Raw genomic sequence first — 17,961 nt, forward strand, 5'->3', positions numbered from 1 at the left:
GATTTTTATTACACTACCAAATCCCCATCTACAGCCCTAACAGACATGTAAAGAAAATGGAGGGAGGAAAGAATTAAGGAAGGATCATACAACACATGAAGAATAAATCCTGAAACTTGGGCTCCACACATGCACAACCAGTTTCTTCTCCAATTCAAAACCACACACGATATACAGTATACTTCACAATCTAGGGCTGGGCAGATGCTGACCTGAATATATGTCCAAAACATGGCGATATTTTAATATTTGACGATATTATTCTCGCTCAGCTAGTCTAAAAATTCTGAAAATTGTATCTTACTATAATACAACCTTTAAGACCACAAAAAGCCAACATTTAAGCTACAGTATATCACAAGATTACAATGACAAAAATGCCAGTTGAGATACTCTCATGCACTGGTGGGAGAAGCACAAGTAGACCATTACTCGTGAAATTCTTGCATTCAAACTTTTACTTGAGTAAAGGTGCATTATGTAGCCAACTTAAGCCAAAAGTAAAAGTAGTCATTATGCAGGCTGAATGGCTCAGTGCTATTTTCTTATATTTGATTGGATTATTACTGATAGAGACACACCAATACCAATACAATAACTGATAATACTCCTGACAGATAATACTAATAAAGGATAACTTTTTAGATTGACCACTTTATTTTCCCAGAAGAAACACTAATGTTGAGAGAGCCTTCACTGTTTGCAAAAAAAATATTTACTGATGCCAAACTTATGCAACAATACAGCCCCCCCCCCCTTATGTTTAGGCTTATTACATCACATTTCATTATAAGGACCACGCACATTAATCAGTATTTCTGTAAATGTGCCTGTGTTAGCCAGCTGGCTAATTTTCAACTGCAGTCCTTTGGCGAGATGTTATGAAAACAATGAGGTGATATTTAAAATTTACAGACAGAAGACAACAAGACACCTTAAAGACAGCAACATCAACAAAATAATCATTCTCAATGCACAAGCCATGCAGAGCAACAGGAAACAGCAAAACATTAGTACAATAATACAGCAACAATATCCACTATTTGACACATGTAGCCATGCAAGAAACACGAAGCAACAAAACACAGCCAAGCAATACTCACACCTCTCCTTCTCACCTTGACAAGCATGTATAAGCTACAAAAACCTTTAGATTAACTTTAGAAGAATTTACTTTAAAAATACTCGACTCCTTTTACTTTTTTTAAAAGAACCGAGTTGCAGGTAACCGCCCTAGTCTACAGCTATTGTAAAAAGCCTCCTCATTATCAGACATAATTATTAGCTGAAATTCCATTGTCGGAACAATAACAATAATTACATTTTCTCCTTTAATAGCCAATAATATATCGGACACTGATATATAGAGCATCCCTAATTACTGATGGATGAATGTATAAACAGCTTTTTAATGTTGTATCTGGTCAAAGTGAAGTTAATGTGAGCTATATCATATCAGAGCTAAACTGATATATCAGCTATTGTAGATCTGTATCAGCGTATATGTCGACCAATAACATAGCTGCAGTTTTGCCAAAGATATGTTTGAGGAAATTTAGAGTGACGCCATCACATAGTTTGTCCACCAGAGAGCACTGACAATGTTATTTCTACTAAACTTTACTATAAAATGTCCCGCTCAGTACATATGTTGGTTACAATGTTTAAATAAAACAAATTTAAGGGCTCCTTATCTCAAACGCTTATTTATGTTTTAAAAAAGACAGATATATCAATATCATAGTTTAACTCTTAATAATCAATATCGACCTTAAAAAATCCAGTATCAGTTGGGCTAGATATTTATTGTAGAACAATGCAACATATTTTATATGCTCAGATGGGTTTTTAAAGTCTTAGTAGACAAAGAACTAGTAACTACATCAGTCAAATAAACATACTGGAGTTAAAAGTACAATATTTGCCTCTGAAATGTAAAAAAGTAGAACTAGAGTAGTAAAAAAATTAAATGAAAGTACAAGTACCCTAGAATTATACTTTCCACATTATAATAATGATTTACTGCTAAACTCTAATTAAAACGTATTTCCAAACAGATATGTGAGGCAACAGATACAACACTATGTACAGCAGCTTATGGCCCATGCTACTGTCGAACTAAAGGGGTTGATAAAATTGAAGGGTCTCTGTGCTCTGGGTATCCTTAGGGGGTTTACACTTCCACAGCAAACAGGACTGATGGCCGACCCACCCGGCAATATGACTTGTTCACTCAGCCCCTCCAATATCAGTGTCTCTATTTCAGTCGCCACATCTGTTATTGTCTGATTCTTAAGAAAAAAGTGGCTGAGCAGAGTATAATGAAATCAAAGCCCAACACACAGTCAAGAGGCCCCTGGTAAGAAACACACTGTGTCAATATTAATCCCCCTGACAGAAAGTCGAAATATGGCATCTGTCACACATCATCTTCCCTCTCTCCTGTCTTTCTGCGGAGTGGAAAAAGATGGGGAGGAGGTGGTTTTGGTGGGAGTGAAGACGGGGGAAGTTGTTGGAAATTGAGGACATGGACCGGAAAGGGCAAAGGACTCTGGGATTTTCAAGAAATATTTTGTTGTTTTTGTCTCCTTGAATTTGGAACATTCAAACCTTTATTAAAATAAAAGCACATTTGAAGTGATGGCATGTCAAGGGCACTTCAAACTAGACATATTTGTTACAAAGTACTTGAGAGAGTGACACTGAACACAACTAGAGATCATTTTCATCAGTTATTTGAGCAGTTATCCAAGAGCTGGACTAACACTATCTAAAGTATGTAATAGCTCAAAGAATATAAGTTGCAGTTTTAATGTCTTTGTGATCGATCTCTTCGACTAAGACTCAAAAAAGCTAAATTGATTTGCTTGCCACTGGGGGTGAGCCAATAATCAATACACAGTAACTACTGTATGTATCTCAGTAATCAAATACATCTTGTGCATTGCTGTTGGCTGCAGCTTCAGTTTGATACTACAACTGGGAGACACCAAAGTCAGAAATGTTCAGATCCTACAAATACAGGGCCTAAACTGTCCTTTCCTTTAAAAATAATCTCTTTTTTTTTTTTGGTCGAACTCAATGGGGCTCAAGCAACAGATTAATATTATTGGCTGATTTTATTGCAAAGGATATGCATGCCTTTTTCTTTATTGTGAGGAAATCTTTTGCACTTGGCTGAGATTAGTAGTTATAATAAACTGTACAGTGTTTTGTTTATACTGACATTTTTAAATGCACACAATAAAAGGATAAGTGGATAAGGTGATGTTCTGTATTTTTATTATCAACAAAACCATGAAAAAAACTAAATTAATTTATCCTACTAACAAGTATTGTTAGCCAAAGTCTGGTATAGTTTGTTCCTATGTGCCATAGAGCTCAATTGTTGTACAAAACTATTAAATCACAAATCAGTGAGCCACTGTTGCACTGGGTGACGTGTTGTATCATTGCAATGGACATGGTACTGCAGTTTATTTTGAGTCAACCTCCATACTTGTGTCGTAAATACTCACTAGAGCACCAAATTCACAGCTGAAAATAGTTCCCAACAAATACCCTTTTTATATGTGTTTGAGTATCATTTGCTAATAATTACAAGTTGGAAAGCTTTGAGAGACAGGCTAACACATTGTTGGTTTTAGTTCTTTCATGGGATTTGTTGACAAACAAAGAGCATTGCTAACCTTATGCTCTAATAACATATCATTTAACAATAATTTAAGCTTAGACAACTATTACATTTTCTCACCTCATGCCTAACTGGCACTTAAACTTTATTATGCATGAAAAAAAATTGAATAGAATGCAACATGACCTCCAGATCCAAGCACATATCCCAGCGTGCATATTCAAGGTCAAAATATGAAAAGCAACAAGTCTGAGTGAGACATGAGCTTCCCGACTGCAGGGCAGAAAAACAAATGTTGCTCTCATTACAAGATGCTTAAAGGCATCGATGACAACACAAGATCTCTTGGTGATGAGATATAAAATGTCCTCCGATATTTCATCAGTTTTCCCATGCGTGAGGTTTCTCCTCCCCATGCACATCCACTTTCCTTTATCTATCCTTCAATCTTCCAGGACTCTATCTCCCTTTTCAGCCTGTTATCTTTTTCTCCCACTCTTTTCACCCAGAACACTTTCCTTTCTCTCATCCTCTTTCCATCTGCTTCCTATTCCTCCCACCTCTTCTTCCTCCTCTTCCTCCCTCCCTCTCTCTGTCTTTTGGACATTTTTCTTAGTCCTTTCTATATCCCTCCACCCTGCCTCTCCACCCCCTTTTCCCCCTCTTTCCCCTGTGATGAATGAGTCTGTCTGCTGGGTGCAGTTCATATTTACTGAGCAGGGGAGCGCACACTGTCAGTCTCTCTCGCCCTCCACATCTCTATCCCTCCACTAAAGAGACAGAGAGAGCAAGAGGTTACAGTGGGATGAGAGAAGGAGGGAGGCCGTGGTCAAGAGATCCACTCCAGGAGTCACCACGATAGCAGCTGGCTTGGTGGGGAACACATTCACAGTCTTGTCCAGCATAGTTTCTCAGTGCTAGCATTAGAGGTGGTTGAGGGAGAGAGAAATCTTCCTTACCTCTTGACCAACCTGTCAATGTGGTGATACTAATGGGGAATAAACAGCGTCTTTCCATCCCTTTATGTGTAACTCGGCAGCCCACTCTCAGCACTCAATGCAACACACTTTAATGGCATCTTCTCTCTCCTTCCTTTGTGTGAGCCATGCTTTTAGGCACATTTGGACTTGAGAGGGAGAGAAGTAAGAGGCGCTACCAGCTGCAGCTTACCAAAGGCCCACAAAATACCCAGTTTCATCTACACCCACACACACCAGTGTGTTGCGGGGAGTCAAACGGTATGTTTTGACCCGTGTGTTGACCCCTTCATGAATAAGAGGAGTGGATGTGGGCCTGCCGGAGCCCAAAGGGACAGGCCGAGAGCCGCTGCAAAGCCCTGCAGAGCCACCATCTCTTCCCACACGCTGACCTCCGAGGCCAGCCAACACCAAAATCACCGTAGCGTGACGACACCAGTGACACCCAGCGCCAACGCACACAATGTGTTCCTCTGCCAAATTGACACAAATATATAGTAAATACAAGGAAAATTGGATAGCTCAAATTGCATCACAAAAAGAAAATCCCCTCAACTGGACGTTTATAAGATTCAATATAGGGTAATTTAATTCTCAGACTGCAACCTAAAACACTACCAACTGTCTGTCAAAGGGGGCAGATTGAAAATGTTTTTGCCATTTGGTTTTGGGACAGGGAAAGCTAAATAAATGTAAGGTTTAATGTTTTGATTTGCAGTAGACTCTCAGCCATCATAGTGTATCTATATCAGCACTGATTAAACATAATGTCACTGTAAACATATGTCACTGTTCATATAATGTAGCTGTATGTCCAAATCTAAGGAGGCGAGTGAAAGAGAATCAGGGGGAAATAGGAGCAGGAGAGGAAAAGAGTGGAATGTTGAAAGGAGGAAAGGAAAGCATCATGCCATAATCATCTGAATATTAGGGAAAATTGGACATGGGAAAGGCGAAAATTGGATATGGGAAACATTTCTGAGGAGCAGAGAAAAGCCTGAATGCATCAAATGTGAAAACAATGACCGGTATCAAAACGGATGAAACAAATGTAGGCCCCTCTGGATAAATCACTGCTGTAAACTATCCTTTAGGAGGTTCTAAAAGCCATCGTCAGCAGACAAATGACAGGGTCAGAGGTCTTACAAAGGGAGCACTAAAAGCTGGAATAACACTGTTTATGATGGAGGAGGTATGATGTTGCTTTACAATAAAAGACATAAAAAATACTTTCTATATGCAATACTGACCACAGGCTTATTCCATATCATAGTTCTAACAAATTGCCCAAACTTCTGAGCAAGAGACATTTCCTGAGCTTGCCTATTCCCTGAAGCATCCTTTCCACAGCTATCCATTTCCCCCTGGTGCCTCAAGAGAGGAACTACTGCTGTTCCACTGCGGCCTTTCAGGGAGAATTCATCGGCACACTCATCTGCTTTAAAGCTGATGTAGGCCTCAAACTGTGATGTATCCGGCTATCACCCGCCAGACGATGAGATACACACACACACACACACACTGCATGGAAAGACTGAACACTAACACCTTTATTTGTTAGGATGCATTCTCTGCCGCCCTGTGTTTGTGTGCTGCAGGGCCCCCCCTCCTCATCCCCAGATCATATTTGTCCATCTGCCTGCCACGCCAATGGAACATTCCAAAAACGGCTGCTGTGCAATCTATCTCAATTTTCCAAATCTATTAACTTTCTTTGTGTGGTCTGCCTCTCCTCAAGCCCGATCTTTAAAAACTGTGGTTGTTCAACAATTATGATAACTGCAACAGGGGGAATTAGAGAATCCACCCATTCATCTCTCTGCCCCTCCTCCACACAGACATGACGCGGCTAAATGAAAAATGGACACGCTTTAAGAAGTATTGATTCCAGCTTTAAACAAAGGTACAGTCAATATTATTTACTACTAAATATATCTTTGTTATCTGTGCTGGAGTCATAGTTACTGCTCTGTCCTCGTAATTGCGGACATAAAAATAATAGACCAATTCCCACTGAATTGACTGAGACAGGTTTGGTTGTGGCCCTTGTCCTAGTGATGCATATCCTGGGTGTAAATGAATATCTGAGAAAGGTTTTCCTGTGACTGCCCTACTAGAGGCAGATATATATTCTGACCCAAACAGGAAATAAAATGCAAGAGACACAGTGAGATAAAAAAAACCCAATGCATTTCAAAAGGTAATCTGGAACACTACAAAGGCTATTCATCTTCTTTCCATTATTGTTTTTCATTTTATTTTAAAAATTGTTTTCCTCCTCATAGAGTTTTCTCATGTATTTAGTTCTGGATTTTTTTTGAAGGTGTTTCTTTTAAGATATTTCCTGAGACCCCTGGGGTTTCTTTTCTCGTGTGGAAAATTCCAAGGTTTTTTTTTTGCTTTTTTAATAGAATATTATTTTTTGTGTGCCACTTAACCATGCCAAAATTCTTCCTGGCAAAACAGGCCTTTGAGTTTCTTATGCTAGTCTGTTGTTCATCTTGTTGCAGATAAACTCAGACAAATACGATAAGTACATAAAGTATCATTTATTGGCAATTTTCAGAATACAATTTTCCAAAGCTAAGTACTTTGTGTACATAAATATGCTGCAACGAAAACTTGCTTTATCTCCATATCTGACAGACATTTGTACCCTACCAGTGTATAAAAAAAAACTTTTTTAACAAATCTAACAGTACAGTTTTTAATTTATTCTGTATGCTATCAAAACATGACTCTTAGTATTTGTAGTGCATTATGCTGCATGAACAGTAAGCACTAGTAAAAAAGGAAAAAACAAACAGCTGCAAAACTACTAATGACTTTTCTTCACTCTTCACCTTACTCAATGCTTGAGGGGGACACTGACGAGACACTACAAGATTGCATGAAACTCACCTCACACTGGTCACATTTGTACTGACTCTCATCAGTGCGGGTGCGCTTCCAGTGTTTGAATCTCGTTGCACACCTTGCAGTAATAAGGCCTTTCTCCAGTACGTCGTCGTGCATGTACCTTGTACCAAGTTGGCCACCCTTAGCCTGCATTCACCACATTGGTATATTTTTGATGCATTCTCTGGTGATATTTTAATTTATTCTTGCTGATGAAGCTCTTACCACATTCTGTACAACTAAAACCTTCCATAGACTGCAAATAGGTCTATTTGTGTTTGCTTAAAGATTAAAAGGTTTCTAGCCTGTATGCATCATCGTGTTTATGCAAAATACTCATCTCAGTGTTTTTCTTGCACACCTCAAACTCATGGCTGGAATCTTGTGTATATATTCCTATGTTTACAAAGTGTACTACTGTCTGCAAAGGCCTTTCCACGCTCTTTACAGCCACAAGCCTTTTCACCAGTCAACCTTGTAAGGTTTACCAATATCTTGCCACACGCCTGCCAATTTACACCTACTAGAATGGATTTGGGTGTTGTATATTCATAATGAGCTAATTTGATTTTAGTTTTCTTACCAACACACTCATGAGGCTCCTGTCCCCTGGACTTCCGGAAACTCCTTCTGCAGTCCGAGCATTGGAGGTGCACCTTGAAGATATGGACTGACATGTTGTGCCAACTCTGACAGTGATTCCTAAGGTTCTTCAGGTAATCAAAGTTGCGTGAACAGACTGGGCATGTGTGGAGTTTCCTGGGCAGAGCAGAGGGGTGGCCCTGTTTCTTTCTCTGAGCTGCATTAAAGCCTGGAAAGTAGCACTGCACTGAGGACAGTTAAGTACTGGAGAGTACTTGGAGGACTGATATCTAGAGGACACTTGTCCAACTATACCACAATGCTAATCCCAGTGATGATACTTGACATGCTGCTGCAGGAAGCAAGACTCAGTGAAGGAGACAAGGGTGAAACTCAGGAGTCTCCTGCTGTTACAAAGCTGGAGAGAGAAAAAGAGTGTATCAATGAATAACTTTAGTGTACTACACAGAATATAAAGGGAGGTAATAATTAATGAATATATGGTAAACATTTATCCATGTTTTGGTCTCTTTGAGTTTCATTATAATTCTTTGCCCAGTAGACACATCGGACTGCACGGGAAAAATACAATTTTATTCTTAGTATGGCACACTGCATATTCTTACTATCTCATATTATTATGCATATTGATATGCCTGTCAGGATTTTAGTCAATGACTTGTAAGTGCCAATGACAGCATGTTGGTGTGTCACTTACAAAACAAACAGCAACACTTCTACTAAATATCAGTTCTGGTGTATAGTACTTGGCTATTAGTATTTCCAGAATAAACCCATGTATATTTTCAACAAAACTGGGCAAAGATGCTTACCTGCTTTTTATTCAGATGAAACATGAAAACCTTGGGATGGTGAAGTGATCATCATGAGGTGCAGTGCAGTTGGGTTTTTTTTTACACTGCAACAACGAACCAGAAGAATTCTTGTTTTCTGGGTCAATAACAGTTAAATCGAACCGGGCACACGACCCTGCTGTGACCTCTACCCCTTGCAACCATAAAATGTAGTCTTCTTAACGAAACTACTTTTCTAAAGTTGAGCATATCATCAGAAAAGAAATCAAATCACCTAACCATCCACACATTCCATGTTGAATCTCCACTGTAAACACTTTGCACTGACCAACTTTAAGAACACCACAACCCAACATCTCTTGTTGGGACAGTTGTAGACAAGGGACTTTTGTGAAAGGTATTAACTAAGTATTGATGGTGACCAACAGTCTGTATGAATTCTCTCTGGTTTCATTCAAGGTCGGCAGCAGTCTACCACATGTGCCTTGTAGCCATGACAGAGCATAGGTAGGTATGCAGATATTGACTGTTTGCTACAGCAACAAATAAAGAAAAAAAGAAGAAGAAATTGCTTATTTACCTGCTAGGGTTTGGGCCTTTATTAACTTAGATCTGATGTGGTGAAGGCACAAGACAGTGAAGTTATTATAATAACAAGTTGTTTTAAATGTAGCTTAGAATTATATAGTTGTTTTTTTAAAACAAAGAAGACATCCATGTAAGGTTCAATAATCAATGAAAATTGATAACAATTGCATCCTCAAAACAAATCTGTACTGGTCTGAGCAAGAAATTCATATTCTAATGAGTAAAAGGTAATCTTAAAACTCTTCAATGAAGCATCTACCTGCACTGAGGAGGATCAGTAAAAGATTAGATGTGAGGTGACTTAGGGCTTGTGTCCATATAGTTTTTTTCTGGCAGAAAAGCACTGGGATAAAGCACTTGTGTGGTGAGAGAAAAAAAGTGCTACATTAACAGAGGGTTGACTATACAGCTAACAACAAGCATACAAAGCGTAGGGTGATAAAAGTACAACACTCACCAGCAACATTCAGTGTCTGGCGATCTGCCCCCACAAATGGGCTTTTCTGTCTCTGTTATGATAGTTTCTGTCTGACATAGCATAAAGATCAGGATAGACAGACATGGCCAGAACAAACTTCTCCTCCATTTTCTTGGTTACCAGGGAGACACCCGCCCCATTTAATATACGATTGGTTGCCTGAAAAGAAGCGACGGTGACGACACAAGTGCCTTTCTGAAAAGTTCAGAGATTTTCAACGAGAAGCGCTTGGAGCGCTCTGAAAAAAGACAGCGCTTTTTCTCTAGGTGGCCGCATCCACTCTCTCCTCATTGGGGGAACAAAAAAAAAAACGCTGGCGCTCAGAATAAAACACTATATGGACACAAGCCCTTACGTGTGTTGCTTTCCACTACCTCAGCTTGTGTTGTCTCGTCAGTGTCCAGTTAAGCGTGGCTCAGTCTCTCCCTTAACAAATGCCTCCAGACCTTCAAATTCCCAAACTTTGTTACATACGCCTGGCTCTTTGACTTGTTACAGTTAACATCATTCCAGCTCACGCTCTCTGCTCTCACACTGTTCATTTTTCAACTCTTCTATACTTTGTGCTGTACAGTTTTTAAGGCGTCCCTTTTTGCAGACCTGATGATGTTAATAAGGGTGTGTCCCACATTGGACTGTAAGGTAGTCTTTTTGGGTCGCCCAGGTCCCCTTTTGGTACAATTTATTTTGTTTTTCAGGAGACATTCCTCCACAGTGATGCTTTCATTTTAGGGCATCCTCTTCCCTTTTTAATAGTTTGACTTGTGGAAGTTTGTACATTTTGGTTTGTGGGCCGACCAGATGACTTTGGAGTACAGATTATTCCGTTGGCCAAAGATAGTTGTTCCTCATCCCCTGGTATGGATTCGGTCCTTTTAGGGCAACCTTTTGAATGAGTGGATCTTCATCTTACCTACCACAGGAGTTTTCTCCTCGGTGTGCGCAGTCTTTTGAGTATGCTGAAGTTCTGTCTTGGCAGACTGGATCATCTTCCCTACTGCTTCCTCTTCAGTGTAGAGTAAATTATCTATAGATAGAGAAGGAATATCCTAATGCAAGCTTGCCAAAACCCATGCTACTATGCAAGTAGGAAAATAAGGTTGTTTGTGATTCTTCATTTCACCCATTTTCTAGCTAAATTTACACTATATTATACAACATTTCATTTAGAACATTAATTTAGCAATAAGTTTGACTACATATTATCTGTACCTATTATCCACTCATTGTAATGTCATAAGGAAATATTTACATTACTGACAATGTTTGACTAAAATTTTGTGTAAACACTGAGGCTGTTGCTGCATCATTGCCTTATCTGCAGTGGAAACGAATTTAAACAAAATTTAGTTTGGGAATAAAAATCAGTCTCTAAAACTGGACTGTTGTGTCCTTGAAAGCTTTAATGCCCATCTCCTCCTTTATGTATCTTGTAGAAATTACCTAAATGCCACTAGACGTCTCTGTGTCTGAGGTTTTATCTTTATCTTGCTGTAAGTATGTTTGAGGCCACAGAATGTTGTACTGTGCTACTTTGCTGAGATCATTTTAATGTTTCTACAAGATAATATGTGATTGTGCATGCAGTTACAAAAGTAAATGTATTACTATGTAATTTGAGTGTGTCACATCCCCTCAAATAATTTTTAATACAGATTGAAGATTATTGATTAAGTGACCGACTGAAGAGGCCAATTCACAGTGAACATGTGATGCACAATGACATACTAGGACATACAAAGGGAACTTTACACTTGTTTGCCAATAAAGCATGTGAATTATACTGTATATATGCATAGATTTTGCATAGACATTCTGCAGCTGCACCACTATACTGGTCACTAAGAAATATTAACATATAATCTCCAATATAATAGGAGTTATGTACCATCTGTGCAACCAATCACATCATGAGTGATAGATATAATTATTCATTGATCCTACGTGTCTAAAGCTTCATACCGATTTTTACCATTTAAACTGAGATTACACATTATGTGCAATAAACATTTTTGTGGAACTGCTCTAACAGACGGACAGCTGTCTTGTGTGCACAGAGTCACAGTTTCATAAAAAAAGGACATGCAGAAGTTTTATTCTGAGCTGACTTTATGCTGTGTAACATTTGAATGTGAGGGCAAAAACCGCTATTCAAAGAAATGACTGACAGCGCACAAAAGTGGTAATTTTAGACAGTCCTGAGTAACAGTAACAGTCCTGTATGAGGGAGGAGACATATAGAAACTAAGGGTTTGTTGAAGAAAACATGCCAGAGAGCAGTTTATGTTCAGTCAGTTACCATGGTAACTGATTATGGCAACGGGTAAATTAGTTTTAGTTTTCATTAAACCCCAGTTTGTTAAAGTGTAAGTATGATGTGCTGATTTCCCTTAGCAATGAAACAGTAAACTGTCAAGTTTAATGAAAAAATGAAACCACTTATCTACTGCACCATTTGCGAAAGATATGAGAAAACTTAGCTTACTTACGAACCATGTAGTTTGCGTTCCTTGAATCCAAGTAACGTTAGTTGGGTGAAGTTTAAGCTAACTTCATGCAGTGCTTTCGGCGTACCAACACTTTTAAACTGGACTTAAAACTTGACCCCAATAGACACCACTTTTCTTGAACTTGGTTCTAAATGCTAGCTAACAACGTTAAACAGCAATAGCGCTACTAAACTAGGTTTGTTGTTAGCTATGCATCAGCCACTGTATGAGCTTCATCTCAGTAAGCTAAGTTACTAACTAACAGTTAGTATGATCCAGCCTGCTTGTGTCTGCCGTTTATAAATGTTTAAACGTCTCCGAAGCCAAAACTCATTCGTTTTAAGATTAAAAAACCCTTAGTAGCGACAGACAAACTGCAAAATAAAATGTTTGGCAACTTTCACGTTCGTGTTCTGGCTCTGCCCGCTAAAAATAAGGATTTGCATGTTTTGTATATCCGCCTGCCCCTCGCGGTCGGAGCTGTTACGTTGAACGCAAGGTTAACGAAAGGGTGATCCACCCCGCCGGGATACGCCGTGCTTTGCATCAACGCTCCGTTAACTGCAGTGTAGCGAGCCGTCATAAGCTTTAGACTTTATCTTTAGGTCGGACCGTTTTCATGACCCCACCAATATACAGTTGTGATTTTTGGGGATATGTTATACAGGTGTAGTCCGTTTTCAATTACATGGAGGGAGCTCCCTATAGAATGATACAACGATCTTTGGTCTATTAAAAACACATAAAAAAACAACAAATAATGATCAACTCCCAACCTCAAGTTGAGAAACTTTGTGCTATGTAGTTACTATACAATTACAGTTGCTATACACTTACCCTGCTCATTATAGTTACGATAGTGAACAAATCTAAAGCAGAATAATTAGTTTTATAATCTAAATTCATAGCTGGAAGACCAAGAAAAGCCCACTTGTTTTTCCATTTTAACCGTAAAGGGGGGGATCACAATCCATCATGCAATGATTGTTTCATGAAGCATTGACTAAAATAAATCCTCAAACAAATCTTTTTACCTGAGTCCCCATTCCAAAGTTTTATTCTTCAGTGTTACCCCGCTAAATATATTAATCCTGCTCCTAAGAGCTGCCCCAGGTCTGTCTTTCAAACAAAAACACCTATTAAAATCTGTTAATAATCTTGTTAAATCTGTTATTCTTAGCATTTTTATACAAGCCAATTCTCCAGCTTTCACTTTCTGGTGAACTATGGCCATCCTTACTGTGGGCATTCAACAATTGTGCACACATTTAAAATAATGTGGCCTCTCCCACTAACTTAACACACAGTAACATCACACAGTGTTCATGCATTCATCAAATAATTTATTACATTTTCACAAATAATACATGATTTGTGGAGAAAATGAACAACACATTATCTGCATGTCCCACTGAACTCTGCCTCATATCATGTCCTCAAAACTCCATTGTAATAGTGTCTGTAAAACCAGTTTACCTACCCTGGAAAAATCAAGTTCCATGCAATATCAAACACGAATCATGTGCTCAAATAACTTTTTATAATAAGTTAAAACAGTCATCTGAGTCAAGAGGGTTAAGGAAAGTTCATATAAATAATTATATACAGATACTAGTTTTGAAATTAACACATTCATTAAAAAAATCTAACAGTAGACCGTATACAGCTCCAAAAGTTACTACATGAAATCAACTTAGCATATTTACAGTCCTCTCAAGAAAGCTCAGCGACATTTAGCCACGTGCCCAGAAAGATGGTGAGAGCGAGCAAACCTGCGGAGGCAGTTGGGGCAGGAATATGGCTTCTCCCCTGTGTGAGTTAACATGTGAGTTTTCAAATGGCCTGACAAGCGAAAGCTTTTTCCGCATTCTTGACATGTGTAGGGACGCAGGTTAGTGTGACTCCTTCTGTGCTTGCCAAGATCACCAGAGGAGGTGTAACGGCGGTGGCAGTCTGGGCATTCAAAGGGCTTTTCCCCAGAGTGTATCCTCTTATGCTTCACCAGGTCGCCGGACTGAGTGAAACTCTTGTCGCATTCAGTGCATTGGTAGGGTCTCTCACCAGTGTGGGTGCGTTGGTGGTTTCGCAGATGTGCAAGGCGAATGAACCTCTTGCCGCAGACAGTGCAGTGGTAAGGCCTTTCTCCAGTGTGTGTCCGCAGGTGTATTTTCAAAGCTCCGAGATCTCCAATCTTCAGCCCACAGTCCCCGCACTGGTGAGCTTTCTCATTGGTGTGGAGTTTGGTGTGAACCCTCAGGTTTCTCTGGGTGTTAAAGTTCTTCCCGCACACATTGCAGTGGAAGGGCTTGTCACTGGAATGCGTCCTCAGGTGCAGATCCAGACTTGACTTGAATCCAAACTCCTTTCCACATTCAGAACAAGAATATTCCTTCTTGCCGGAGTGTGTGGTTAAGTGGCACTTGAGGTGGTGTGATCTTAAAAAGGCCTTCCCGCACACCTGACATTTGTATTGCTTCTCCCCAGTGTGTATTTTCATGTGTTGCCGCCAACCGCTGCGCTCCACGAACCTCCTGCCACAATCCTTGCAGACAAACGGCCGGTCACCTGTGTGGGTGCGCATGTGATCCTCCAGGCTTTGAGGCGTGCGTAGCTTCTTGCCACATTCAGAACACTGCACACCAGTGTCCAGACAGATTGGCTTATCCTCAGGTTCTGTGTTATCCGGTTCATGACACAAATGAGGCCCTTGACCCCAGGTAGCTTTGAAACTCTTCCCACAGTCAGCGCAGCTGAGATGCCCTCCTCTGGTGACCACAGACATGTTGTGCCATCGCTGACAGTGATTCTTCAGATTCTTCAGGTACTGGAAGCTGCGTGCACAGGTTGGACAGGGGTGGAGTCTGCGGGGAGGGGCGGAAGGGTGGGCTTCACCTACATGGACCCTAAGGTGTACTTTAGAGTTAAAGGTGCTGCTGCAGACAGTGCAGGTGTGTTTGGGGATGAGGTTTAGTGTGCGGCTTGAGAGGCATTTTTTCAGCTTGGCAAGATACTGTTTCTGATGGACCCACTTGACATGCTTCTCCAAGAACTCCAAGTCAGTAAAGGAGACAGTGCAGTGAGGACATGGAAAGAACTCAGACGTTGACTCTAAGTAGGAGAGGAAGACACACAGAAAGCAGTGCATTTAAAAAAAAAAAAAAAGAATTTATGATTTACACTTCCCTGTAATACTAACAATCTAAAAGTCTAAAATATACTGATTTAAAGTTATGAGAAACAAAGTAACTCAAAGTTACCCTTCTTATAAATAAAACATACTAGTTTGACTCTGTAATTAAAAATAACAAACAACTGCAGTTAAGTTTGACGCTTCTAATAACAAAGTCACTTAAAATGCAGTTCAATCCACAAATGGTAAAATGTGTGGAGCTTTTTAAAGCTGGCTACATCTGATACCCTGCCATTTTATTAGTGCAACCAAAAAGAACACTTAAAATCACCATGCTGTGGAATAGTATTTAGTAAGTGAATAAACACAAACAAAAATCAAATAATAATCAGGGCATTACCTGTGCAGATCCCCTCTCCCTCCTCTGCCTCTTCTTCACCGTCTCTCTCCTCTTTAATCCCTGACTCCGACTCCTCCTTGACAGCAGCTTCAGGGAATTCACATTCTGGCTGATGATCAGAGTCACACTCTTCCTTTATGTGTGCCTGTTGATGGTGAACATCTGACCTGGATGCCACAGTGTCAGGCTTAGCGTCTAAACAGCTTGATGCGTCTCCATTGTGTTGCTCACTGATCTCCTGTGAATGTGGTTCCTCCTTGATTTGGATGTTGAGACCATCTCCATTAGTGTAAACTTCACGAGAGTCTTCCACTAATTCAGATTCAGTTTTAACTACGACCATATCGTGTTGTTTCTCTCCTCTCTTTGCTTTGTTTCGCAAAGACTTCTTGGCAGATTTCATCTTCATATAGTCACCATTAGGAGTTCGTCTATTTAGTGTGCTGTGGACCACAGGAACACGTTATTGAGGTGATTATCTTGGAAGGCAAAGATAGCTACATACAAGACAATGTACGCAATATAAAAACAAAAGCAAGCGGTCATCTTCTCCATTTTGGTCACCTTTCTGTCATCTAATGTTAGCATCATCTTGCTAAGCTACACCAACGGCAGCGTTAGCCTAGCAGCAGTGCTAGCACTGTGGCTAATTTAACGTTTAACGTAGTTTTCTTGTAGCTATGCAACTGTCAGTATCATTCAGCTTTTGCCTGCTTTAAAGAAAATACTTACCGTTGTATATTATGCAATAACGCCAAAGCTTTTAAATATTTATGCTAACGTTTACTAACTGGCAAAATTAGGAGATTAGTGGGTAGAGATAATAACACAGGAAGTGCACCTCACTTCCTTTAACTCTGTCTGGCCAACCGGCTCAGATCAGCCATGGTCAAGTTACATCCCACAATGCATTTAAAGTGACAGCATCAAAAATCAAGTCTCTTCAGACAACCTACACTACACTGCCAGTCAATCGTTAACCATATTTGAACTAATTAGGCCTCTATCAATAGACTTGCCTATACCTCAAGTAAGATATGAACATTTTATACACATCACAATTTCTTAGATGTCATATGTCTTGTTTTGTCTGCGCCACCGTCCAAAATCCAAAGACAATCAATTTTACTAGCTAATATTTTACTTTTATTTTTATTGGGAATAGCTGAATTGAGAACTTTTAGAATTTTATTTGATTGGAAATTATTTGGAAGTGTTTGAGATCTTGCCACACGCTAAATCTCTCACTCCAAAAGAAATAATTAATTAAAGTCCAACTTTGAAAGCAGTTACCAGTAAAAGAGGTCAAGAGTGTCTGAAGCACACAGAAATCACTTTCAAACATCATATGAAATTACTTTTTACTTATTTATCTATTATTTATATTTATCTTATTTCATTATAATAATTTGTCATGTTCATCTATTTTGAAAATCATTCTAATATGTAATTCAATAACTTTTGTTCAAGCTGTGATGTATGATTGTTGAAGTACATTGGTTTTGTTAATTAAGATGAACAAATCTTTTCCTCCCTTTAAGAATGTTTTTCAAAGACATAAATCTTTGTATTTTAGGATCTATTAAGTAGCAAATTGAGACTCTTAATTTGTATTGAATTAGAGACATGTGCACTCGGAAGATGCAGCATCAAATAAATACAGGCCTACAATACTGTAGTTCTGTTGTCTGCACCGGGTGACAACAATTCATGAGTAATTAAGTTCTAGGCCTAAAATTCCCAATTCTGATCTAATTATCTAACTTTAAATTATTATTTCCTGTCAAAAATTAATTCAATTCAATTTTATTTACTTAGCGCCAATTCATAACAGAAGTTATCTCATTGCACTTTTCCTATAGAGCAGGTTTAGTCCGTACTCTTTATAATATTATTTACAGAGACCCAACAAATCTCACCATGAGCAAGCATTTAAATATTTACGTTATGGCAGCATCATTTGTATCATA

At 39.2% G+C, this 17,961-nt stretch overlaps 2 protein-coding genes across 3 annotated transcripts in view; both read right to left on the minus strand.

Moving 5' to 3' along the window:
* Positions 1 to 12,952, minus strand: part of erfl1 (Ets2 repressor factor like 1) — a 98,560-nt gene extending 85,608 nt beyond the window's left edge. For both annotated transcript variants that reach the window (XM_044208788.1, XM_044208787.1), the window contains exons 1-3: positions 12,462 to 12,952; positions 10,886 to 10,999; positions 8,093 to 8,509 (exon numbers count right to left, since the gene is read on the minus strand). The gene's annotated coding sequence lies outside the window, so the exon portion shown is untranslated. The remainder of the gene's footprint in view (positions 1 to 8,092; positions 8,510 to 10,885; positions 11,000 to 12,461) is intronic.
* Positions 12,953 to 13,783: 831 nt separating this feature from the next.
* Positions 13,784 to 16,884, minus strand: LOC122881972 (oocyte zinc finger protein XlCOF6). The gene is made up of 3 exons (XM_044208795.1): positions 16,724 to 16,884; positions 15,992 to 16,434; positions 13,784 to 15,569 (listed from the first exon to the last, which is right to left on the minus strand). Exons 2-3 carry the CDS (start codon positions 16,398 to 16,400, stop codon positions 14,185 to 14,187), a joined length of 1,794 nt encoding a protein of 597 aa, XP_044064730.1. The 5' UTR covers positions 16,401 to 16,434; positions 16,724 to 16,884; the 3' UTR covers positions 13,784 to 14,184.
* Between the last annotated feature and the right edge of the window lie 1,077 nt (positions 16,885 to 17,961).

Source organism: Siniperca chuatsi, linkage group LG9, assembly GCF_020085105.1.
Source record: "Siniperca chuatsi isolate FFG_IHB_CAS linkage group LG9, ASM2008510v1, whole genome shotgun sequence".
Classification (NCBI taxonomy): Eukaryota; Metazoa; Chordata; class Actinopteri; order Centrarchiformes; family Sinipercidae; genus Siniperca; species Siniperca chuatsi.

Coding starts and splice junctions, on each gene's coding strand:
- LOC122881972 (XM_044208795.1), bottom strand. CDS start 16,400: ATGAAGATGAAATCTGCCAAGAAGTCTTTGCGAAACAAAGCAAAGAGA. Junction 15,570..15,991: donor GGGAGAGGGGATCTGCACAG/GTAATGCCCTGA, acceptor TCTCCTACTTAG/AGTCAACGTCTGAGTTCTTT.